Genomic DNA, 24,952 nt, shown 5'->3' on the forward strand with positions numbered 1-24,952 from the left:
ATAATTTTCTAATTAGTTTGCAATTATATTTGTCAAAAAGTCAGCAATATAACAATATAAATAGAATGTTAGATTGTACATAAATATATAATTACGATAAAAAAAATAAAAAATAATAATTGAAATCCCTGGATACATTTGTACATTGGTGTGCTGAATGTTGGTAGCATTTATATACAGTGTGTGGTTGGTAGGCAGTGCTGCTGAGTGGCTGTTATGAGGTCACTGTTCATTGGCGCAGGCGCCTTCAGGAATAGTTGTTTCTTCGTCAATATGTAGCAACTGCACCGCGGTCCACAAATCATAACTGTCTGTAATATTAAGTCATCAGGAGGAAACCAATTTCGGAACCTTTGTGGATTTTATTTTGAACTGTAACCTGGTTTATATATTCAACGACGAAGTAACGCTAAGGACTATTCGTCAGTGACAGCTGTGTTGTGAACGCTGGTTGAGGTAGGTCAGGAGCTGTTATCGCCCACCGGCAACATCTACGTTATTTCAGCTAGCACAATGCTAACAAATGCGAATAACAGCTAACGTTAACTGCCGACGAACACAAATAATGTAAAATGTTGCTGTGAAATACGAAAGATATTTTGTATTTTTATTTTGCTCGTGTTCTAAATGTACAAACTATAGGTTAGTACTGAACGATATAATGCGAATTTTAGTCGTGGGCTGAAGGTGGGTCTCGATTTAGGCCAGAGACCCGCCTATCGCTAACTGCTAACGCTACCAGCTAATATTAGGAAAGCTAACCTAGTTGTTACCACGGTCGATGGCCCTCCTGCTGTCGTTATGTCTAATCAATATGGGCTTTAGCAGGGTGCATTCACCATTGAGAAAGGAAATGGACTTCCATAGTGTAAATGCACCTCAAGTGAACAGCTCTTTAAAATCGGTAGAGTTAATGTTACACAGGAATTTCAGTGATGAAAGTGAACGCGAGGCTGTTTGATTGCCTACATTGCTATCATCTGAAGGGTTAAGCCTGCGGAGCCTTCTGGAGAGCTAACCTAGCTGTGTTAGCTGTATTTTAGCAGTGCATGTTAACATGCTAACAAAGAGCCGTCGCTCCTCCTCGCATTGTATTTGGCCGATGTTGCCATTATTCAGGTGGCTGTAGAGTCGTATTAAAACGGCGAAGAAATGGTAAGACGAGAACGTTATTCGCAATAATAATGGCAGCTATTGCGTGCTAATATTGACTAAGTGTACTGGCACGCATTTGTGCTACTTTTATATCAGGTCAGTGGTCATGCACTTTATGACTTCTGCCTTGACAGTAACTACTGAATAAACTCGTGGATTAACGACACGGGCTTTTGACAGCTGCAATCATGATTATCACAAACAGCCGCGTTTTATGGGCATGTGGTTATGATTATTAGCAGGACACTTAAAAGTTCTGTTTAATAGTATCACCCGTGACTCTTATTGCATTCATAGTCGATGCTTTATTGAGTTTTTTTTTTTTTTTTTTTTTTGTAGTACAGTAATTTCAAACAGGAATTGGCAATGCGTAACTGATGGAATTGGCGATATGGAAATATTATATAACACACTTGTGATCGACTCTGTTAAAGTTTTACAAACTGCATGTAAAGGACATTTTAGCAACTCTCTCACAAACGTTGATAATTGACATATTAATTTTAATAGCCTACATCCTCATCCTACTTTCTTGTTTTTCAGTTGATCTGGACCAGAGGATATTTGGGTTCTTCTGGGGAAGTTTTTAAGCTTTGTCTTTCACCAGTGATTCCTTATGCTGAAAACACCTGCAGCCTTTGCTTTACAAGATGGAAGAAAATGATTTAAAAAGACTTGCTCATCAACCTCTGCTGCACTGTGGTTTGTACAACAGTGTTCAGTCCTCAAATTACAAAAGAACACCACCTATTCTGCATATTGTCAACTTGCAGTGCAAATCTAAAAACTATAAGCAATAAAAACTGTTAAAGGCAGAAGAAGTTTGGAAGCTCCATTTTATCACCAAGATCTCAACTGCAAAACAGCATACTGTAAACATGGAAATATATTTCTTTTAAGTTGTCCTTCATTATTCTTAATTTTGGCGTGTGTGGTGTGATGTCGGAAAAGCCTGGAGACAAAATGGTGAAGTTTTTGGCTCCCCCTCAAAAGAGTGGAAACGGCCCCAGCTCTGGCTCTGACTCGATGGTGGGTGAATCCAGACCGACAGAAGTGAGACGCCGGCACCACACCATGGAGCGGGATCGGTGCAACCCTGAACACCGATTTCTCCGTCGCAGCGTCATCAGCGACTCAAATGCCACTGCACTGGCCCTGCCTCTGCCCAGCAAGATCCCCATCGCAGCACCTCAGAGAGTCCAGGCACGGGAAGACACCCCCCAGAGGAAGAAGATCCCAAGTGGCCACTTGTCTAAATGTGAACCTACGTTATCACAAAACCAAAACTCTACAGATGATAGCAAAAGTGAAGACGTCAATAGGGTTGTAGAAATATCTAAGGTAGAAGTGGCACCTTTACAAGAAGGACCTGTAAATATCAAAAACATCTGTGATGGAGAGGAAGTGATTACAGTGCAGTCCCCACCATGCATAGGAACAGAACTGTCCAGTCAACCAGAAGCTGAAGGCACTGCAGAGGTCAAAGCTCAAAATGAAGAGGAGGCCGATGAAGAAAATAAGGACTCTGCTAAGGCCCGAGCAGAGGCAGAGCAGAGAGAAGCGGAGAAGAAAGTTCAAGAAGATATTGAGGAAGCAGAGACCAAAGCAGTGGGAACGTCACCTGATGGCAGGTTCCTCAAGTTTGACATAGAGATTGGACGTGGCTCCTTCAAGACTGTCTACAAGGGCCTGGACACAGAGACCACGGTGGAAGTGGCCTGGTGTGAATTGCAGGTATGACACTAACAATTATTTCTTAGTAGTTTCAACATCATTGACACTACATTTATTTCTCATTCAAATATAAATGATTGAAATAGCAGCCTGATGCGTTGTTTTGGGTCCCATAGTTGACACACATCCGATTTAGGCCACGTGGAACAGTGCCAAAGTCACTTCCGTTCACACTGTTAAAAAGGCCACAGCTCATTTCCTTCTTGAACCACATGACCCGTGCTTCCTTTTTAATTATTGTATAAAATATTGAATATTGTCCTATTTAGACTGTAGATGTAGTTTCCAGCCAATTATGTTTATGACATGTAAATAGGTTATCACATAAATTCCTCTGTATACATATACCCTATGTTATTTTTAAACTTTAACAGGTTGAACTCTTGCAATCTTGCTATTGAAATATACCACACTGACTTTTATGAGTAGATTTTCAGGTTTTGCTGCTACATCAAACTTGCCAAGTAAATCATTCTTTTTACAATGACTGCAGTTCTGCTGTCAGTCCTTACTGTTTAAGTGAATGTTTGTATGTGTTCAAATGTTTGCTTATACCTTTATCCTATCATCAAATGCCATAGGGTCTCACGGCAACATATAAGCCTCAGCTATACGCACTCACTGAACAATGTGAAGATTATAGACACGTGCCCCTCCCCCTCCTCAGTCACTGCGCGCATGCTCAGAGCATTCCTGCTCTAAATGCTTGTGAATGTAAAATGGGTCACATTCCTCATGAAGAATCTCCTGTGTGGAGCAGCGGGCTGCCTGCCAAGGCCTGCTCCAAAACCCTTCCACCCTGAGCCTGGTATTTCCCCCACACACTTTTAAAAAAAATCATCCAATTGTTCAGTATTGTTCATTATTTAGATTTTTTAGCAAATGATTTCTCTAAACTAGAGAGGGATCTATAGGGTCTGACATTTATTGTTTTTTTATGTTTGCTACTGGCCTTAAAACGGGTTGTTGGCCCAGTTTTTTTTAGGCCAATATCCCGAATGCATGGAATTGGCACCGGCCACAATAAAAAAAACTTATTTGGACAAAATCAAAATATCAAAATAATGATGTTAAAGACTGAACATAAGATTTGAGAGGCTGACAGCTGCTGAGCTCTTTCAACTGCTGTTTTCCTTTTTGAGAACATCACTATGGGCCCAGTCTGTGGTTCTCTGTGCTGCATCTGATGTGGTATTAAAGAAACTGTATGTAATAAAGATTTGAGTTTTAAATTTCATAAACCTGACCTATCTGTGTCCCCAGATAAGAGATGTTCAAATCAAATCTGAATATGAATTCTGAAATCTGAATAAAATCTGAAATTTCTGATATCAATTATGAAACACTATTGGTTTCATACTAAAAGGAATCAGTGATCTGAATCGTCACTACCCTCACGACAACACCTGTAGCCAATCATGAGTCAGTGCTAGTGCAGCCTCTGCAGCTCAGTGAGAGAATTCAGAAGGTTCTGAACTTTCACATGACACATGGCCATATAGAATGAGAAGAAAAATGTAATGTCTTCTATATGCAGGCTTAAACACTCGCAACCCAGGTTCAGTTGCGGGTTGAGTTTTTTGGGGCTTGTTCCTGAGCAGCTCTTTCTCATTATAAGAGATGTGTTTTAGCTTTTTTTTTCAGGTCTGTTTCATGATATTAGACCCAGTCAGGATTGAATTACAGGCTGTTAACAACTGATTTACATTTTAAAGCAGTTTTTGCTCATTATTACTTTTTTTAATAGTAACACACCATGTTTAACTTACTGCATATATATTTTTGTTTATTTATTCATTTGACAGGGACAGTGTACATTAATGCACATTTCTGTAACTAGATTTAGCCACAAGACTCGGACAAGCAGTAGGAGGCCTTCCTCAAGGCCAAATAAGAGTCAAGTTGTGGAGATGTAAGCCCATTTTTCATTACAGTAAACAACCAATATGAGAAAAAAGTGAGTGGCCATCTGAACAAGTCTAAATAGTTTGTGAATCTAGCTAGTAAAAAGGTTCTTTCTTCTCCTTAGTTATACTGCAATATAATTGTAATTGTTTGATTGTACAAATGCCGTTAACTTAAACACTAGAAAGTTGTGGTCTTTGATTTCGATGCTATAGTTGTCTGGAAATTTGATCCACATTCTTGTGAGGGCCAAATGTTGGGACAATCCCCTCAGTTGCTGTGTGATGAGGGCCTATGTGTTGAAGTCATGGACAGTCAGATGCTGTATCACTAACATTTATAACCCCACTGTGTAAAGTTTGGACAAAATGAAGCACACGCCTGGAAAGCCATCTGTCCAGAGCCATTGTCTAAGTATTTTAAGGAGTCCACCCATTTCACCCACCAGTGAACCTCCACATTTCTTGCAGTGCTCATGTTTCAGGCATGTTTGAACAATAACTGGGTCAGCGCACAGGAAGTTCAGAAAGAAATATATTCAGGAACCTCCCCTTTTTGCTTACTCATTTATCTTCTGGCTAGTCATCTCCTACACAGTGCCTGCTTTTTCTCCTTTTTAAATGGAGCCAGTTGTTGAAAGTGTCTGTGACTTATACTTAACTAACCATATGAACTAAGCGTTTGGTTCAATTGTCTGAGCATTATATTTAGCTAACAGCACTCAGTAGACTAGAAGAAATGCAACCACTCAGCTTTATACTGTTAAGAGCCTCCGGCTGTTTCTATGGACAGGTCATGACCCCTTAGACTTTGACGCTTCAAAGTTGCTGACCTACATCTTCAACTTAACATTGGGAGTTTAATTTCTAACTTATTTTTGGTTTGTGTCCAATCCCCATGCTTAATATAATTACACAGCAGAACACAAGGGAAATCTGAAATCACATTATAAAGCTTAGAAAGCCAACTCTTTGCATTTTAATAGTATAGTTTTGAGCATTTGAGCTTCCTTGTCAGCAGTTACAGAAGACTTTAGGCAGAAATTGTGTCAGTCTTGATCTATAATCTCAGAGTGGCTGTACCACTCGCTTTTGCCTATTTTTAGATGTATTCTTTTATGTACGTTTTTTTCTGTAGTTTGTTGATGTGAGGTGTACAGTGGCCTAAGCTGATTGCAAATCTAATCTAGAGGATTTATTTTCAAAAATCAAGAGAGATTTAGATACATGGTTTATGAGCTCTGTTTTATGAACCGTATTCAAAGCAGTCATTCCCAAAAAGATGGTGTGAGTCATGGCCCTGCTGTCACACAGACTGGGTGATTCATCTGCAGCTGCTCTGGCCTCTCATTGGCTGACTGAGCTTTCAGGAGAAAAAAAAAACACATTGAGTTTATAATCAGATGACCGGAGCAGATGCTACTTTACTGCCCATGATTTCCCTCGTTTAGCCTAAGATTCAACACTACATTTCTGTTAAAAATAATAACAGGGTTCTCTGCAACACATTTTATCTGTGTTCCTGGTCATTAGTGTGTGATGTATGACACATACAAAGCCATTGTTTATTTTTTCTGACAAGACTGAAGTGGTATGAGCTTAAGGAAGTACTCTACGATCAGAACTATAAATCTGTAGTGTACTTGAATTGGTTTTCAGAATAGATGTCCTGAAAGCAAATGGTGTTAGCAACCACCCATCAAATAAAGTTCTGTAACATATGCCATTATGAACTTTCTGATGAACATTCATTTATGAACTGACTGTGAGCTTTCTTCATTGTCATACTAGACTTTGGGTCGGATGTATTGCACATGCTGCACAGATTCTGATGCTGTGGCTTCTTTGGATGTCATGGATGTTTTACATGACTGTTTTCACATGTGCAGAGTGCTAGGGGAAAAAACACTCTATACAGCTTCCCTAGAAGTAGGTCAGTTCCTACTACTATTTGCAAATGTCTCTGTAAAGTACATCACCAATGTATATCTTAAAGGATCATATGATGTCATATTGTTGGTCTCAATTATTAAATTAAATGATTAATTATTTAAAAGGAAGCATAATGTGTTTAAAAAGGGGGGACAATCTCTTCTAGACCCTTTTCTGACCTGCAGTGGTTGTTTTTAGTGAATGTCTTCATACGTACTCAGACCATAACTAACCTACACACTGTAAATGAATGTCGAGAGAATTTAAACTTAGTGTGGTTTAGCATCATTCACAATGATCCTATAGACCCAGTATATCAATTTCTATTAAGTGTATAAACATATGGTTTTCTTATACGTGTCTTTCTAGGATCGCAAGCTCTCCAAAACTGAGCGGCAGCGCTTTAAAGAAGAAGCTGGGATGTTAAAGGGATTGCAACATCCCAACATTGTTCGTTTTTATGACTCCTGGGAAGGGCCCTCCAAAGGAAAGAAGTGCATTGTACTGGTCACTGAACTCATGACATCGGGCACATTAAAAACGTAAGTCCCAAACCAAGCACATGTAGAAAAAATGAAATCCACTTTTTTAAAAAATGGTTGCTTGTGTGCTTGTAGATACCTGAAGCGCTTTAAAGTGATGAAGATTAAAGTGCTGCGCAGCTGGTGCAGACAAATCCTCAAGGGCCTTCACTTTCTACACACTCGGGCTCCACCCATCATCCACAGGGATCTCAAGTGTGACAACATTTTCATCACTGGCCCAACTGGATCTGTCAAGATTGGCGACCTGGGGCTGGCCACACTCAAGAGGGCATCCTTTGCCAAAAGTGTTATAGGTATGACCTGAACCCAGTAGACCTTTGAAATTTGAGCTTTGAAATTCTCTTGGGAAATGTTTTATTATGGATTTAGAAGATGTATTTATATGGTTAAAAACAGACCACTGTGTTTCAGCTCTCCCACAAACCACAGCTACAACGAAGACCAAATTTACCTGTGATATTTCCTCCTTTTACACACCAAACACTATCAAGTCATTCACTGGCACTAGGTAGTACCAAGTGTTTGTCTTAGTAGCTCTTGTCACTACTTTTGCAGGCAAGCCTAGCCAAGGTATGGCCCTCTGCATTTGTTAGAGTGGTCTTTGTCCTGTGGTTTGGAAATATGTGGTCTGTTTGCAAGTTCTATCCATAATGTTTAACATGTGTCTCTATGGGTTTGCTTCAACAGGAGTTTGTTTGGCTTTTATTCTTGTTTGAAATATTGCAGGACTGGAGTTTTGTGCTTAAGAGCTTTGTTTCCTGAGAGGAATTGCACATTCTCTGTTCCTCCTTTTTATTTTCACTTGTTTTTGGGTATTTTCTAAAACATAGGCTGTAGCTTCAGCTGTGCCCCATTCTGCTGTTTGGAATTAATAGGGTACTGCTGTTCAGTGTGTAAGTATGAGCTTTTGAGAGCCTGGTAAGTTTCAACGTGTGCTGTACAACACATCAATATAAACACATTGAGAAAACCCAGTTTTTCTGTGTAAGACCTACTTTTGAACTCCCAACACTGAGCACTCATTGATGGCTCTAGATGTGATGTGCAGAGACACACTGCTGAACACATAACTAGCTATGGGATCAGCTTCATTTGTTCTCATCATACTCTTCCTTTAGGTCAAGAGGACAAGGTAAGTTGGTCACCACCAGGTGAGTGATTTTAAAGGTTTAAGAAAGTTATTTCCATAGCTAGTCTGGGTTAAGTCACAGTGTTGTCCTAACGAACAACTCAATCTGTGGATTGTAAAAATGGAAATCCAAACAGAAGTGTGTCCTTCACATTGCCTATCACAGACTGTTTGATTAATGACATGATTTGGTCTTACACAGACAAACAAGTGCCTTCTTATTTGCAGATTAACTGAGTCCAGATTCTTCCTCCTCTTTTGTTTTCTCCTTTTTGCTTTCTTTTCCCCTATCTGTTTCTTCTCTTTCTCTTTTCCAACTTTCACCTCACAGGTTCTGCTCCAGAAGATGGCATCAGACTGCTCAATCATCTCATCCGCCTCTTCCTCAACCCCCAGAGGGGTTAGAGGTGCAGAGAGGCAATGGGCTGAGAGAAGTCCTGTCAGTCAGTAAGGAGTTCTGAATAGTTGTTTTGATTTAAGGTACCCCAGAGTTCATGGCTCCTGAGATGTATGAGGAGAAGTACGACGAGTCAGTGGATGTGTATGCCTTTGGAATGTGCATGCTGGAGATGGCCACCTCCGAGTACCCGTACTCAGAGTGCCAGAACGCTGCACAGATCTACCGCAGAGTAACCAGTGTAAGTTCTCCCTCTGTGTACATGTGCCACTCTTCTGCTGCCTCCATCTCCTCTGTTTAGACCACAGCTATATGGTCATGGGGTTACATCAGCATATGGTTTTAACTGCAACATTATCTATTTCAAACATTTCTTTTCTCAAGCACCGATGGCCCACAGAAATATGAACTTGTATATCTTTTTTAGGTAGCATGTTTAGGCCCGTCATGATTAACAACATTAATTGAGTCATTATTTAATGAAAGTTAGAGGGAGCAAACATTTTTAGAGGTCAAATTTATCATACATACTTTTTTGTACCATTCGGTTGTTCTGTACAACGATACATCATAGACAGATACTATAGATATAGAAGCGAGTACTAAAGGGTTTGATTTTGTTATTTATTACAGGTCATGTTTTTGATATTCATGATACATTTGTAGTATTTTTTTTTTAAATAATCTTACAGGTTATTGAATCTTCAGCACAGATTGGGTATGAATTTTCTTCAACAGTATATCGTACTTCGTTATGGTGACAGGCATAAACATGTTTTGACTGTACATGTTGTGAACATGTAGTGATTTAACAAAGTTAAATCAAAATTAACAAAGCAGCAGTGCAACATGTGTGTCTCACAATACATTGTGAATACAAAAATATGAATCATAAGACTGATGAGGCTTATTTATGTACTGTACATAATGTAGGCAAACTTGTCCATGATGTCTTATCTTAAAGGCCTTGATATCTGTACTAACCACCTGTTGATGATTTACAGTAAAGCTGCTGTATATAGGAGCCTGAAATCCTCATCCTTTTCTATTTAAAGAGCCCATGTTAAGCAATTTTTTTCTGTTATGTTGTTTCCTCCTCACAAACATACCTGGAGTTGTTTTGTTTTATTCACACATGTTTAACTCACAAACCCTGCATATTTAAGACGGAGTTCTTCTCTCAAACTGTAAATACCTTGTGATGTCACATGGTAATGCAGGAAGTGCTCCACTCTGCTTTTTAAAATCCATACACCTTCACTAGAAACATGAATAATTTCAGCCCTGGAATTGCCGGTCTCTACTGAACTGAAGGTAAAAGGAGCTGTTAACTTAAAAACTTCCACTATATGACATCACAAGGTATAATAGAGCATTTTGAGTTTTGGAAATGTAGACAGACTAATAATAAAGAGTTACTCAGGCTTGTGTGAATGAAAGAAAACAACTCCAGCTATGTTTTTGATGAGGTAACAACTTTCTAACATTGCTCAAAGCTCACAAGATTGTCAATTTTGTCTAATAGAGGACTTCAGTTAAGGGTTTTATTTTCATAATGCAATCAAGCCTAATTTGTACAGCACTTTACTACAACAGCAACTGAACCAAAGTGATTTCTATTAATGCAGTAGAGGATCTAAAAATGAGTTGGTCCTCTTGAAAACAATGAAAAATATAGTAATTACAGTGCCATTATGTAATAAAAACAACTGTGACCCCATCTTAAGCTCTGTTTTTTAACATGGACAGGCTCTAAAGATGCTTGACTGACCAAAGAATGCTGCTAGAGAAATTATTTAATGGCAGGGAGAGGCTATCTCACTCTACATTTATATTTAAAACCATTTCAAAACAGATTGTCCAATAAGAATGAGAGTGTTTATTTTGATGTCTGTGTCTCCTAGGGAGTGAAACCTGGCAGCTTTGACAAGGTGGCTATTCCTGAAGTAAAGGAGATCATTGAGGGCTGTATTCGCCAGAACAAAGACGAAAGGTTGAGGATTCACATAGACATGTAGAGAAAAGATTGGTGACATGTTTGCTAAGCGGCTGTCTCTGTGTCGTTTAGGTACTCGATCAAGGATCTGCTGAACCACGCCTTTTTCCAGGAGGATACAGGTGTGCGCGTGGAGCTGGCAGAGGAGGACGATGGAGAGATGGAGGCTATCAAACTATGGCTGCGCATTGAAGATGTGAAGAAACTCAAAGGGAAGTACAAAGACAATGAGGCAATTGAGTTCTCTTTTGATCTCAATAAAGATGTGCCAGAAGATGTGGCTCAGGAAATGGTAAATTTAGCATTAATCTTACATTAATTCTATAGTAAACTATTCACCATAACAGATTATTATGTGACTATTTACTCTTACTATAAATGTTTGTTCTTTTGTAGGTTGAGTCTGGTTATATATGTGATGGTGACCTTAAAACAATTGCCAAAGCAATTAAGGACAGAGCATCCCTAATCTGTCGTAAAAGAGCACAGAGACAAAAGGTGGATATCTTATCCTACAGGCTAGTAATATATTCAATCAGCACCGAGTTTTCAACATTAATATAATTTGTCTTGTGTCAAAGGTTCGAGAAGATCAAGAGAAACGTTTTGAAGATGAGCAGCAGAACCCTACTGTGCCTCAGCAACCAGCGCCACAACCCAGTGTAGAGGCTCCTGTGTCCCAGCCAGTGCTCCATTCTGCCCCCTATGGGTCACCACAGCCAAATCAGCACAGCTCTCAAGTGGCTCCTCAGTCTGCATCTCAGCAGAACCTGACATCTTCCAGCTACAGCATTCCTCAGTCTGGCCCTCTCAGCGGTGTTCCACATTCATTCTCCTATGTTCCTCAGTCCTCTGGCCAAATCCCTCTCACTGTCCAAGGCCAGAGTGTAGCTGCCAGTCAGCCAGAGTGTGAGGACGCTGAGGCAGACCAACAGCCCCATACTGGAGGAGGTGCAGGTTTGAAGCTGCTCATGTTTTGCTTTGTCTTAAGAAAACATTTAGACTCTAATTATCCTTCTCTCCTATAGGCATTCAAATGGGAGACAGACCACCACATTCATCCATGCCCCTTGATGTCCACCCTGCCCAGCCAGGTGTATCTTACAGCACTCCCACAGCCCAGCCCCTGTTTCAGCCCACGGTATTAAGTCCTCAGACACAAAGTGACCCGCCACCACAGCAGCCACTGCCAGCAGTCAGTAGTCTACCACATTTACACACATACACAGGTTCTTTAGGTATTTTAAATTCTTTGTTTTGCCATTTAGGTCCAACCTGTAAGTCAAGGCATCCATGGAGAAGCAGTTCCTGTTCCTCCCAGCAGCCAGACAGGTCCGGCTGTGCCTCAGCAGGTACAGTTGTGTATATATGTGTGTGTATGCAAAGACATAACGTAAACCTTCTGCAGGTTGAACAAGACTAATTGTTCAGTATTAGTTACATTTGAGTAACATCTTGCTTTGGTGCATCTATAGCAGATGCTTTTTCCCCAAAAAGACACCCATCCCTGCATAATTTATTTTTCTCAGCTTTCCTTCTCTTATCCTGTGTTGTTTTGTTTCTTTATAGTACGGCGTTTACTACCAATCAACTCTTCCCCCTCAGGTAGATAAAATGTCCCATTTTTATGTTCCTTACCTACAAACAACTATGTTTCTGTTCTATAGTTAATTTACAGGCACAGGTAAGTATGACTTCAATAAAACTGTACTCTGAAATGTAACCAGTTTGAGATAGTTGCACAAATCATGTTGTAATACATTTGGAAGAAAATAAAAATGTATACAGTAGGAAGGTAAGTACAGGTGCCATCACAACAGGTGATGTCAAGGTGTGGCTTGACCAATGTTTATTCTGCTTTTGTCTTTTGTACCTTGTGGTGTTTTAGATTCCTGTACAGCCAGGGGTTGTTCAGAATACGTCCCAGTTGTCTCCTCCACAGCCCCCTGCAGCAGACACTGGTGTGGTCAGCCAGAGCCCTGTTCTGCCACAAACACAGACTGGCATCCAGCAGGTACTGGTGACAAATGCATAAGTTTACTGTGAGACCTGTGTCTTGAGTTTAATTTCAAACCATTTTAAGCCTTTTCTTTCAATGGCTGAACTTTCTTTTTCACTTTACTTTTGCATGCTGCTCATTTCGCCATGAATCTATTTTAGTCTTGGGCCTGTGACCCAAGTCCTTCCATCGCATCTCCTCCTTTTGACGCAGAGCATCTTTACTTTCTCTTTCAGGCAACTAGCCCTCCTGCTCTGCAGGTACTAATCAGAGCTCATTGGGGTTTATCTTCGCACTGCTTTGTTTTTCATTCACTTTGCTTTAACTAATCATATTACTTTTAAATACAATCTCACTCACTCTCCGTACAGAAATAAAAAAATAATCATTAACGGATTAGGAATTCTTAATGCCATAAAAGGTTACAATACAACTTCTACAGACCAAAAAACAGTGTATGCCAATGCAAATCTTCATGTAAAAGTGTAAAATCAGAAGATTTTTTACAGGGGCAAGGTCCATTATGTCAGTTTGTCCTACTGGGGGTATAGTAGTAAGTTTGTAAAACATGCACTTAACTCATTTAACATTTGCTCACAGAAATCTTGCCCCTAATCATGTACTGCCCTCGAAATAGTTGTCCTATCACTTTTTTTTTTCCCTGATTGTTTTAGGCCCCTGTAAATGTCCCTCAGACTACACCAACAGAACAGCCGCCAGCATCAGGAGCCCCAGTGCAGCAGTCAATGGAGAAGTCAGTAGAGCTTAACTAAATTAATTTATTTTATTGTGTCTTTCATACATATGTCCAGCACTTTCATGGGCTTGACAAACACCATTAACAAGATTCATTGGCCTGTCAACTAATAGTCCATATTGTATTACAGCTGCTTGTCTGATACAGCATCAGGTCTGAGTGATGGAAATGAAGGAAACTCTACATCTGGTGGTCGCCATGAGGGACGCTCCCTGAAACGCCACCAACGGAGATCTGTTCGCAGCCGCTCTCGCCATGAGAAGTGTGCCAGAGCCAAGCTGAATGTTCTTAGTGTAAGGGCAGGCATTGTTCATATTGGTTTGTACTTTACCACAACACTCAACTAAATGTACTTTTAGATATCTAATGTCGGGGATCGAGTTGCAGAGTGTCAGCTCGAGACGCACAACAGGAAGATGGTGACATTCAGGTTTGATCTTGATGGAGATAATCCAGAGGAGATTGCTCAAATCATGGTGCTGATAATGCTTGCATTCTTATTTGTGGTGACTGTGGAACTGTTCTCACTTCACTCTGTATTGGATTAGGTCCAGAGTGAGTTCATTCTGGAGAGTGAGCGCGAGTCTTTCATCGAACAAATTCGTGAAGTTATAGAAATGGCAGATGAAAAAGGAGAAGGCATGAAGGAGGTGTTCCCACAAGTATGACCCATTTATAATTGGTTTAATACTGAAATGGAACCAATAAAAACAAACATTGATTATAAATGGGTTATTAATTGCATTTATTTTGTTCGTAGATGAGTGATCGTCAGCAACAGCAAGAGTTATCTGTGCCCATGTTACCAGGTTTAGAATCTTGAGCTGAATTATAAATCCCTAATGGTATGTTGATCACTGACATGCTTGTGTGCTTTTCCAGGCATTTCTCCCAACACTACAGCTCAGGTGGTGCATTCAGCAGGAAGAAGGTTCATTGTGAGTCCTGTGCCTGAGTCACGTCTTAGGGAACAGTTCTTTGGCCATCCGTCTTTTAACACCTCTTTTGGAGATGATCCAGTCTCTGGTATGGGTATACTTCATTATTGGACAGAATACTGTTTAAATTAGAAAAATAATTGGTTTGGTTTCAAAACCTCAGGGCCTTATCGTTGTATTTTGTTTTGTTTTTTCTTTTGACAGCTACCTCTGGATCCCTGGGCCTTTCTTTATCTGCACCAGCTTCAGTTCTGCAAGAAGGGCTTCGGAAAATAAAACAAGTAAATGAAGAGAGAAGTGATAAACCTAATCCTCCTGCCATGGAGCAAAACACAGGATCAGTCCCACCGGTAGAGACTGGTCATGAGTCTATCAGTAGCCATTTCTCTCCAGAGAGTGTGCCATCCACCACAAGCGCTACTTTTCCTGCTGCGTCCATGACTTCATCTACAAGCACCACCTCCACTACCGAGACGGTTTCTCCACCCACTGCATCCAGTCAAACACAGGCGCCTACTGCTGTAGTGCCTGCTCTGCCTCTCCAGTTAACCACTGAATCTGCCCAACCACAGCCCCCACAAACCGCTACTGCTCCCACTTCTATCTCCGTCAGTTCCCCCAGCCCTCAAATGCCCACGCCTCCAGTACCCACGCCTCCAATGCCGACATCACAAATGGCCACCCCTCAAGTATCCACCCCTCAATTGGCAACATCACAAATGGCCACCCCTCAAGTACCCACCCCTCAATTGGCAACATCACAAATGGCCACTCCTCAAGTACCCACCCCTCAAGTACCCACCCCTCAAATGGCCACGCCTCAAGTACCCCCCTCTCAGTCTGCAGGACTGGCCAATCCCCCTGTGTCCTCTAATGCTGCTGTTCCTTCTAACAACAGCAGCACCATTCCCGTCTCAGAGCAGCAACCTTTTAATGGTGCAGCTGTATCCATGCAGCCCACAACTACACCCACCCATCCCATACAGTCAGGCTCCCAAAATCCACCAGTGGCCAGTTCTAACCAGCAGCCTCCTTCAGCCTCAGTATCCACTCAGAACCAAATCCAGTCTCAGCCATCAGAGGCCGAAGGGGCAGAGGTCCAGACCAAGAGCGGGGGCAGGGATGACATAGAAGCTCTGGACAAAAAACTGCGCTCACTTTTTAAAGACCCACCTGTCACTTCCTCCACCTCTATGGACCCCTCTCAGAGCACAGGCACCTCCTCCCCTCCAACAGGTACCTCGTCTCCTCCCCCAGGGCAGGCTCTGGTGCCCCCATCCAACCTCCCCCTCACAGCTGGGACTGCTACTCAAGGACATGCCCAAACCCCACCAACTAAACCCAGGGCTCAGGTGAGTTCAGAATATAACTAAAGAACACAGCTTCAACATTCTCAATGTCCTTATTTTGTTTTTACATAGACCTTACCTGCTGGTTTTGATGCATCTGCAACACCTTCTGCTGACCTTATACCACCAATTCCTGGACCAAATCAACAACCGGTGATGAATCATTTAGATTCCCAATTGAGAAGAGCTCTTAGCCCAGAGACTGTGCAGGGAAATAATGCAGCATCAAACCCAGGGACTGGCTTCACACTTGGACGTTTCCAGGTGAGTGACAAATTACCATTTTTGATCTGAGCTGGTGTAAGTTTTAAGTTATTTTTGACTTGCTGCTCTGGTACAGGTCTCCGTGGCCACAGATACATCCAACACCGTTCCAGACGTCTCGAATGTGGTCTCTTCCGGCTCCATGACATCATCGTGTACCTCATCCTCTTCATCATCCTCTTCTCCATCAAGTCCGGAAAATACTCTTCATCGATCATCTTGTCTGTCCAAAGAAATAAGTGCCACTGATAAGAGAAATGGAGGCCTCAATGTCTTGTGACGATCTGAACAATGAGCACACCAAAACTATTGGACGTTTTCAAGTGTCCACCAGCTCCAGTACACCCCCCACAGGCAGTGCTGACTCTAGGGTGGGCCGCTTCTCTGTCACAGGTTTGTGTCTCATTGATAACCCCATGACCATGTTTTTCCAGCCTGCATTAGTACTGATGAGACATCTCTCAATCTCTCAACAGTGACCTCTTCTCCAGCAGACCACAATCCCAAGCATAGGACCACTCTGCAGAACGGGCCATCCTTATCCACTTCTGACCCCCACAACACACACACCCCTTACACCAGTGACAACGATGAGGATTCAGAGGCTGAGGATGAAGCACTGCAGAAGGAGATCAGCCGCCTCCGAGAAAAGTATGGGGCCAATTCAATGGACCATAGAATATTCATCTAGAGCTACTTTACAGCTGCTTACCTCCTGTTGTTGTGCTTGCAGACATATGTTGGAGATTCAGGCTTTGCAGACACGTCAGCAGGAAGAAATCGAGGCCTTGTTCACACGCATGGGAAAAGCTGCACCCCCTTCTGTACTATCACCGGCCGTGGTCATGGCTGGAGGCCGCCGCAGACTAAAGAGCAAGACCCACAAGTCTGCGCGCAGCCCCTCACATCCTGGTATGGACCTCTCTTACACTCACTGTTATCTTCACTTTGACTTTTGACGTAATCAACTAACACATCCACATTTGTAGGAACTCCTTTATCTGGCCAAAACCTTAAAAGTTCTGAGGCAGTTCCAAAGCAGGACTCTCCGTCTGGAACAGTTTTAGATCCAACAATAGAGACTTCACAAACAGCATGTAAATCACCTCAGCTGACTTCCTCTACTTCTATGCCAATCATTAGCTCCACTGGTAAGTCTAGACGCACAGGAATTGCTCAGCACAACATCACTTTAGATATGATGATGCTCACTTATATCCTCTATTTGCCAGAAACAAATATGACAAGTTCAACCAACGGTTCAGGTCCTGTTCACAACCACCACTCGTCTGGGGGCTCTGCTGCTCACTCCCAAAAGGGCAAGGGCACTTTCACTGATGACCTGCATCAGCTGGTGGATAACTTCGCTCGGGATGCAATCAGCTTATCACAGTGCAAGAAGGGTCCAAAGACAGGATCACAGGCAGGACATGATGTAAGTACCCTGTATTATATAAATTTGTTCTAACCTATTATTTGCTCACAAATAATAATCACAACCATTTCCATTCTTCAGCCAAATATCCCGCCAGCCAACCTGGGCCGAAAATACTCTGCTCCAGGCTACCTCTGCCCAACTCTCCCCACTCCACCCAACCCTGCATGCTCCACTTCGACTCAAATTCCAAACCAGGCCAATTCCTCAGTTCCTCTGGGCCCCCGAAAGGGTTCTTTGGGTCCAGTAACCCCAGGCTTTGGTTACGCCTCTGCCCCTTACAGCTCTACTCAGTGGGCCGGACCCACAGGCACGTGTCAGGTCAGCATGCTTAACCCTGCACAGCCCCTTGCCCAGTACCAGCCACCCACCGCCAGCTCAGTGTCGCTGCACCAGGGCTACCACATGGGAACTAGCACGGCTCCACCAAAGTCCAACTCTGGAGGGACTAATCTGAGGCCCACATAGCCCACAGTACGCTCATACAGAGGACCACTCAGAGCAAAGAGCACAGCCCCTAAACCACTCGCTCTTTTTGCTCTATGTTCTTTACTTGGCAACATATAATGCTTTTTTAAATTTTCATTTGTGTTTAGTTGTGATAGGGTTGGCCTGTGTGCCTGGTGAATGGAGGGAGAGTGCAATATTCATCCACAGCCGTCGCTTGTACACAAACCTATCCTGCCATCAGCTGTGGCTTCAACTGTGACACGTTGGTCAGTTGTGTCTGCTAAATAACAGCCCAAAGGCATAGCTGACAGCAGCCAAAGATACTGTCAGAGGAGAAAGTGAAATGCTGTCACAGGCCCAAATGTTGCCAATAATGACTATAAGCCACTTGCCATTTAAAAATAAATCCATGAGTAATTGGCATAGTAGAACTAGAGGATGTTTGAAGAGGCATGGGTAGCTCACAAGGAAATGGTGTCAGGATTGTAGGAGATGTGTCAAATGGAGGAGGGGAAATGTCAGATGAATGTTATGATAAAGAAGGACTGCGTAAGTTGGACAGAGGTGAATGAGCAGGGTAGCTGTGCAGTACAGAGGTCCTGGTGGCTATCTGTAAGAACAATGCAATAAGAGGAAAGGAAAACACATACTATCCCTTATAACTGTGGCCTTAATCTCCCAAACATCTTAATTTTGTACATATATATTTACTGGGTTATAATTCCATACTAAGTCTATTTATGTCACTGTGAGTCTGCTGTTAAGTGAGTTTTGTATCATACAGATTTCTTTTACTTTTGAGTTGATCCTTTACACCTGACCTGTAAGCCAGTGGATTCGCTATTCAAATGCATTGTCTTGGTGTTGAGCACCACTCATGATTTTAGACCTAGACAAGATGCTGCTGTAGATCACTATCTGGTCAAATGTGATTGCAGGGTGTTTTCATATTTGTATGGTGAGAGAGTTATTGTTTAGAATCCCAAAACCACTTTACCAAGTAGTTCTCCGTGAAACACAGGCAGTTCAAAGAATACTTCACTTCCCTTTGGGTTATTTGAATTGTATCAGTGGTATCTGGGCTTTGTCGGGTCCCAGGAGTTTACACAGAAATGCTGGTGTTGGTTTAGTCATATCTGAAAACCTCTAGTACAATATTAGATTCTTAAATCACATGTCTGGGGTTCTCTTTCTGTGGTCTGTTTTTGTATGCATATATTTAAGAAAATGTTCTTTATGGACCTGTATTCAACCATCAGATTTTGATGTTGTTTCACTGTAATTATTATTAAAGGTTGTTAAACAACATGTAGTTTAAGGAATATAAAAAGTGCAATTGCAGGGTTGTTTCTCTCGGTCTCTTCATGGCACAGGATTGATCCTGTGGTTTATTAAGCTCTTCTATGTATGACACCCTGCCCCTTTTCTATTTTCTTGTATATACAACAGTATGTTCATGTGAGGTCATGGTTTCACGTATTGCTCACTGTCACTGGAGTATGCTTGTGGTGATTTACTCTACACCATCACAAATCCGAGGAACACTTTAGTGCCTTGCATCTTCACTAATGAATAGTTCCACTCATCCAGCTGTAGCCGTGTGGGTCAGACATGCACAGGTGACATGACAGCTTAGGCACATTTAGCGTTCCACAGGACCAGGAGCTCAGAGGGTACATCCTTTCTCTGCAGCTACAGATGTGTATCTAATTGGCTGTGTATTATAATAGGCTAATGCATTCATGGGTTGGCTGACATTTGTTTTGTGGATTTCTCATTAAATTATTTCTTAGAAGCACTTGTTCTGGCAGGGTGATCTAAGAATGTGTAAAGGTCACAGCACCCCACGCTGGCCGTACTTCTGCAGCCCCTCACGAGTGCCATGCTGTCATTGTGACTGTCGCCTGCTCGTAGATATACTTCTCTAGAGAAAAAATAAGTTACTGCAATGCAGAATATGCAATGTTTAAAGTTTTATACGGAGGAGGGGTAATGGAAACATTTGCATGCTGAAGCGGGTTGTTACTGACTTCAACGTTTTTGATATTGAAATTAATTCTTTTCATTTTTTGCCTTCTTGAAAGTCATCAAGTGTTATCTGTTAAAAGCAATTCAACTTGACATGCACAACTTCAGTATCAGTCAGTATAGGAGATCTGCATGCCGGCTGCATTGATCTGTTATCTCCCACTTAAGCGACCTGTACCCAGTCACTGTACAGCACAGGCTCACAATGCTTCGGTCCTTGTGTGCTCCTAAACTACTTTGAGACATGATGTACTCTGCGTCCTCTGACACGCAGTAATATCTGTTCAGCATCAGATCTCTGGCTCCTTATGACTTCTGTGATTCAGTGTCTGTTTTGTGTATGTTTTTCACATTGTACAAAATGTAAAAAACAAATAAAAATATCATTTAAACTGATACTCTGCCCTTTATTCAGCAAGTGAACACTTGTGTCATACAAATGTACATGCAACTTAAAATATGGTCCCAATTCAAGCTTCACAGACTCCACACTTTTGTGCATCTTTAATGAGTCAATCTATGTACAAAATTGGTCTAAAACAAACACTGCATATACCTAGAAAAAAATCTCATAATAAATTACCATGTAATGACAAGGTTATGTGTCAAGTCTGCGTTTCTTCATGTGTTGTCCTTGTCTGTATGGACTGAAGGCCTCACCTGTAAAAAGATTTTGTAAAAGGTGAATGGACAGATAAAACTTAAAACTCCTGTACACTTAAATCTCACCTCTTGTCTGGTGACCTTGGTTTTGATACTGCGCCCTATACTGCCCTGTGTTATGTGCGTGCTCGGGGGGTGTGCCGGGTGGCCGCTGGGGGGTCTTGCTGCGCGTCTGCATGTGGTGGTTACTGGGCGTGCTGGGACGGTCCCCTCGGCTGGGCCCCTCCGCTGGGACAACAAGCTCATCCATCCCATCCAGGGTGAAGTCCCACAACTCAGGGTCATCTGCAGACAAGCACAGGTACAGGATGTGCTCAAATAGGCGGCTATTTATTTAGGTAAATTTGTTTCTGACATTGCAAATGTGAAGTCATATACCCATTTCATACACCTAGAGCAACATTCGAGAGAAGACAGATTAACTGCTGGAGCTAAAACTGAAAAAGACTACAGATTAGATACATTTTTATGCCAGTTGTATCTGGTATTTTTACTTTGGAAACACGAAAACTATATTCAGCCACTTTAACTATTATTTGGACTGGACCTAAACTTTTTGATGACTAGCTCAAAAGGCATATGACGTTTGTTCACAAGGCCCTCTAGTGGTTGATTACGGCACCTGCTAAATACTCCTTCTGTGGTATAGGAGGGGTTGACATAGGCACACGGCAATCTGAAAAAGATGATAAATTAAATGTTTAAAATATAATGCAAATGTAGAAACATGGTGCAAGATTTTTTTTTTAAAAAAAAAAATTCAGGCAGTGTGTTAACTGTTACCTAAATGTTTTTCTTAGCTGAAAGACATGAGCTGATTTGAAGCAGTATAACCAAATATAATGCACTAAACATTTAAATAAAGCACCTCCGCTTGAGTGATTCTTGTTGGCACCCCCCGTCTCATGGGGCTGGTAGTGCTGTTGTTTCTCTTGCATCTTCTTGGCCTCCATTTCTTGTCTGAACTTCTGCTGCAGTTGCTGTTGTCGGAGCTTCCGCAGTTGTTTGGGGTCTGTCATTGTCTCTGAGCTTGTCGCATCCACTGGGTTTGAGCTGGATCTTGATGCAAAAGAAGATAACTCCCAATATAGAAAAACTCCTCTTCAGATCCTCCTAACTTCTAATCAAATCTATGGTCATGTTAAGGTCTTTGTTTTAATTTTTGAGAGTATTTGGCCCTAATACTCAAATAATTCTACAGTGATTCTTTGTTAACATTGGCTATTTCTAGTTTGCCACCTGCTTATCTCCATGGAGATGTTAATGTATTGGCTGTAATATTTCATAATATGGTATTAAACATATCCATCTTCCATTTACATAAATTACAGGTGTTTTTATTGCATTTTTATTGCAACATGCAATCTTCGTGAGCAAGGTTACCTCTCCACATATCTAACTTAGTGGCATTACACGCTTATCTCTGTGGAGTTAGAGTTAGGGATTAGTTAGTTTAAAATTCAAACTGTGCAACATTTCAGTCAAAGTAATAACATCTCCATGGAGACAAGCACAAATAAAAAACAATTATTTTATTATAGACTAAATACACATTAATGGTCCTTAATAGTCCATAAAGTCTGTAAAATTTGACCTTTTTGGATAGAAATACCTATTCCAAGAATGCTGAGGGGTTAGGAATTAAGGAAACGAAAATAAAGAAAATAAAGACTATAATATTACTAAAAGTCACTACAGCAAATGTACATTTTTGTGGTTCACCTTGAAATAAATGTATCTGTCCTACAGCTGGGTGCAGGGGCAGAGTTTGTTTGATTTTGATGGTGCTGGTGTTTGAGGTTTCTCTGTTCCAAGGGGGTTCTAGGAGGTTCCACTGACACTTTTTTTCTCTCTTGGAGTAAACTGGAAAAGCGAGCCTTCTCAACAGCAGGCTCTCCTGCTGAACGCTTGGTTTGGGCTGGGTCTAGAGGGGCTGGAGGCTTGGAGGAACAGAGAGAACACACAAAGTTGTCAACCAGGCTGTTCTCTCACTAAAGAAAAAGGTAAGATTATTATAAAGTACAACAGTCAAACCTGCTTGGGAATTTTGTTAATAGAAATGAGGTACTCCTTATCCAGAATGCAGTTCCCAAGAGCATTGCCGAAGCATCTAACGTAAAAAACAAACACATTTATGATGCTTAGTAGTTAAATGTGTAAAAAAGATAGTATCATAATTAATAACTTTTTGGGGTATTTATTGAATTTAAATGACCTGTTTTTGTTTTTAAAATTGTCACAATTATTATTATTATTTTATTTTATTTTATTTTTACATATAGTGGTTGTAAATAATCACTATTTTTAATTAACCAAATGATCCCTGAGGAGAAATATTTCCATTCCACACACAAGTTGTATTTTATTCATTTTTATTCCCATTATGTTAGTATTGTCCCATGATACTGAAATAATGTTGCCATTTTCATTAAATATAATCAAACAATTTCTTGTGTGAAAAGTGTGTTGCTTTATCTTCCTATTTACTCCCTTATAATACTTCTATAAATTGAAACATTATTTTTAAATTGACAAATCTTGACATCCCTTATGTATACTGTATATATGTGATATATACTGTAAAAATAAATAAATAAATAAATTTCAAAGTACTTTAGAGCTCTCTTCATTCCGTCAGTGACTGCTTCCTTTCTGGCCTTCTCCAGAGACAGTGCTTTAGACTTGAGGCCTTCACTGACTCCATAGCCCACATCCTCATGGAACGAACCATCCTGAAGACACGCAGGAGGGTCGAGTGGTTAGACATTAATCAAAGATATGTAAAAAAGAGAACAAATCAGAAAAGAGTCTCAAACCTTTAGTGTTACTTTGACAAAGGCACTGACGCCTACATAGAACTTGCCATTAATGATGTCCACGAAGTCTAATAGAAAAGTGGACACAAAGCTAAAATAACATGATAGCATATCATGCTAATATAACAGAAATATTGTGGAGTACATACCCACATTCTGCTGTGAGATGGAGTGAGACCAGCCATTGTATCCAAACATCTCATTGGCCAGGCTGATGACACGATGACCCTCGATATAACACACCTGTACAATTGATAAGCTTTCTTTAGGCTGTGATAAATATATGTTATTATACATTCATGGTAGTACAAATAATGAATAAATTGCAAATTTGTTGAATAACATACAATGGAACATTCCAGACAAAGCAATAAGATGATTTATGATGAATAACATAGGTATCCTGGTTAAATAAGAGTGTATTTAGTAATGTAGTGTAGTAAATATTTTAAACAGAAATTAATTAGAAACTTGACCAGATGCACGTTTATAGTGTGTTATAGACCATTCTGTTCGCTGTCTGTAGAAGCTTTTGGAGCACCTTCTTATTTATACTTAGAGCCTACAGAAAAAATTCTCACCCTCTGCCCTCCTCCTGCCATTCGGGTGCTGATGTACTCTGGACCCAGTTTCCGACGTAAAGCATCGTGCACTGCTTGATACTCCTCTGCGGTGTAGGTGCACTGACAACACACCCTTGGTTAATAATGCATCGAGAGTGTAGCTATATAAAAAGGCCTAGTAGCAACATTGTCCATTCACTGTACCTACCTGTCCAAATGATTTAGCCTCAGATCTGCTCTTCTCTGAGTTTGTAGACATGGCTGAGTGACTTTATGCAGTATCACGATAGCTTTGAATCCTAGTCACAGCTGTGTTTAATGACATGCAATCAAATAAAATAAAGATAACTCAGTCTCCATTTAGAGATGACAAGCTAGCTAGTTTAGCCAATTTGCAACCAGAATAGAAAGGCATCAATTTATTTTATAATAATTGTTATCAATTAATAAACTGTTTAAAATATTCCCAAATGCATTCGCAACATTACCAATAAACTTTGTTACTTTTTAGCAGTCGACAAAAATGTAAACAGAGAATTAAACTTCCCGCTCGTGTGCAGTTTGGAGGTGGAGTTTCCGGTGCGTTCAGATGCTCTTTGGAAATAACTGAAACACGTTAAATATATGGCTCGTACTTGTTTCTTTTGTTTTTCTGACAGAATACATGTCTTCTGTTTATTTCCAATTTAATACATTATTAGTTCGTCTGATATGCTCTGAGATTTTATAATGTATTTCCGTGACAAACAATTCAAACTAGGTTCGTGTTGCGATGCGTAAAGTTAAAATTTCCGTGATGACTTTCAACGCACCATAAACCCATTGAATCGGTCTCTGATTGGCTAATGGCTGTTGATAGGAATGACTGCTGTTGTGGGGTTATTTTTATGTTGTCTGG

The 24,952-nt window shown here is 40.9% G+C and overlaps 2 protein-coding genes across 3 annotated transcripts; one reads left to right on the forward strand and one right to left on the reverse strand.

Annotated features, from left to right (window-relative positions):
• Nucleotides 1-235: 235 nt before the first annotated feature.
• Nucleotides 236-20,408, forward strand: LOC110166845 (serine/threonine-protein kinase WNK1-like). Its single transcript, XM_055156044.1, is given in 28 exon segments — nucleotides 236-456; nucleotides 1,699-2,889; nucleotides 7,095-7,267; nucleotides 7,343-7,563; nucleotides 8,880-9,037; nucleotides 10,701-10,789; nucleotides 10,865-11,084; nucleotides 11,189-11,290; nucleotides 11,374-11,749; nucleotides 11,821-11,987; nucleotides 12,061-12,144; nucleotides 12,362-12,397; nucleotides 12,681-12,806; nucleotides 13,466-13,545; nucleotides 13,679-13,841; nucleotides 13,908-14,024; nucleotides 14,097-14,210; nucleotides 14,309-14,357; nucleotides 14,431-14,574; nucleotides 14,691-15,838; nucleotides 15,908-16,099; nucleotides 16,176-16,349; nucleotides 16,351-16,492; nucleotides 16,576-16,750; nucleotides 16,833-17,011; nucleotides 17,089-17,250; nucleotides 17,332-17,534; nucleotides 17,616-20,408. Coding segments are annotated over 27 exon segments (5,976 nt in total). The 5' UTR covers nucleotides 236-456; nucleotides 1,699-2,094; the 3' UTR covers nucleotides 18,003-20,408.
• A 12-nt stretch (nucleotides 20,409-20,420) lies between these two features.
• Nucleotides 20,421-24,633, reverse strand: rad52 (RAD52 homolog, DNA repair protein). Of its 2 annotated transcripts, XM_055156045.1 has the most exons (12): nucleotides 24,543-24,633; nucleotides 24,263-24,363; nucleotides 24,073-24,174; nucleotides 23,641-23,734; nucleotides 23,492-23,559; nucleotides 23,289-23,407; nucleotides 22,710-22,785; nucleotides 22,398-22,615; nucleotides 21,544-21,734; nucleotides 21,298-21,351; nucleotides 20,742-20,960; nucleotides 20,421-20,672 (listed from the first exon to the last, which is right to left on the reverse strand). In XM_055156045.1, the coding sequence occupies exons 2-12, from the start codon at nucleotides 24,311-24,313 to the stop codon at nucleotides 20,611-20,613; spliced, it is 1,254 nt and encodes a 417-aa protein (XP_055012020.1). In that variant the 5' UTR covers nucleotides 24,314-24,363; nucleotides 24,543-24,633; the 3' UTR covers nucleotides 20,421-20,610. The 2 variants fall into 2 exon arrangements, with proteins under 2 accessions (XP_055012020.1, XP_055012021.1); XM_055156046.1 differs by lacking the exon at nucleotides 21,298-21,351 and having other exon boundaries at nucleotides 24,263-24,626.
• Nucleotides 24,634-24,952: the final 319 nt, after the last annotated feature.

Source organism: Boleophthalmus pectinirostris, unplaced genomic scaffold (genome assembly GCF_026225935.1).
Source record: "Boleophthalmus pectinirostris isolate CB_2022bp ecotype Guang Dong unplaced genomic scaffold, ASM2622593v1 HiC_scaffold_2, whole genome shotgun sequence".
In the NCBI taxonomy this organism is placed as follows: domain Eukaryota; kingdom Metazoa; phylum Chordata; class Actinopteri; order Gobiiformes; family Gobiidae; genus Boleophthalmus; species Boleophthalmus pectinirostris.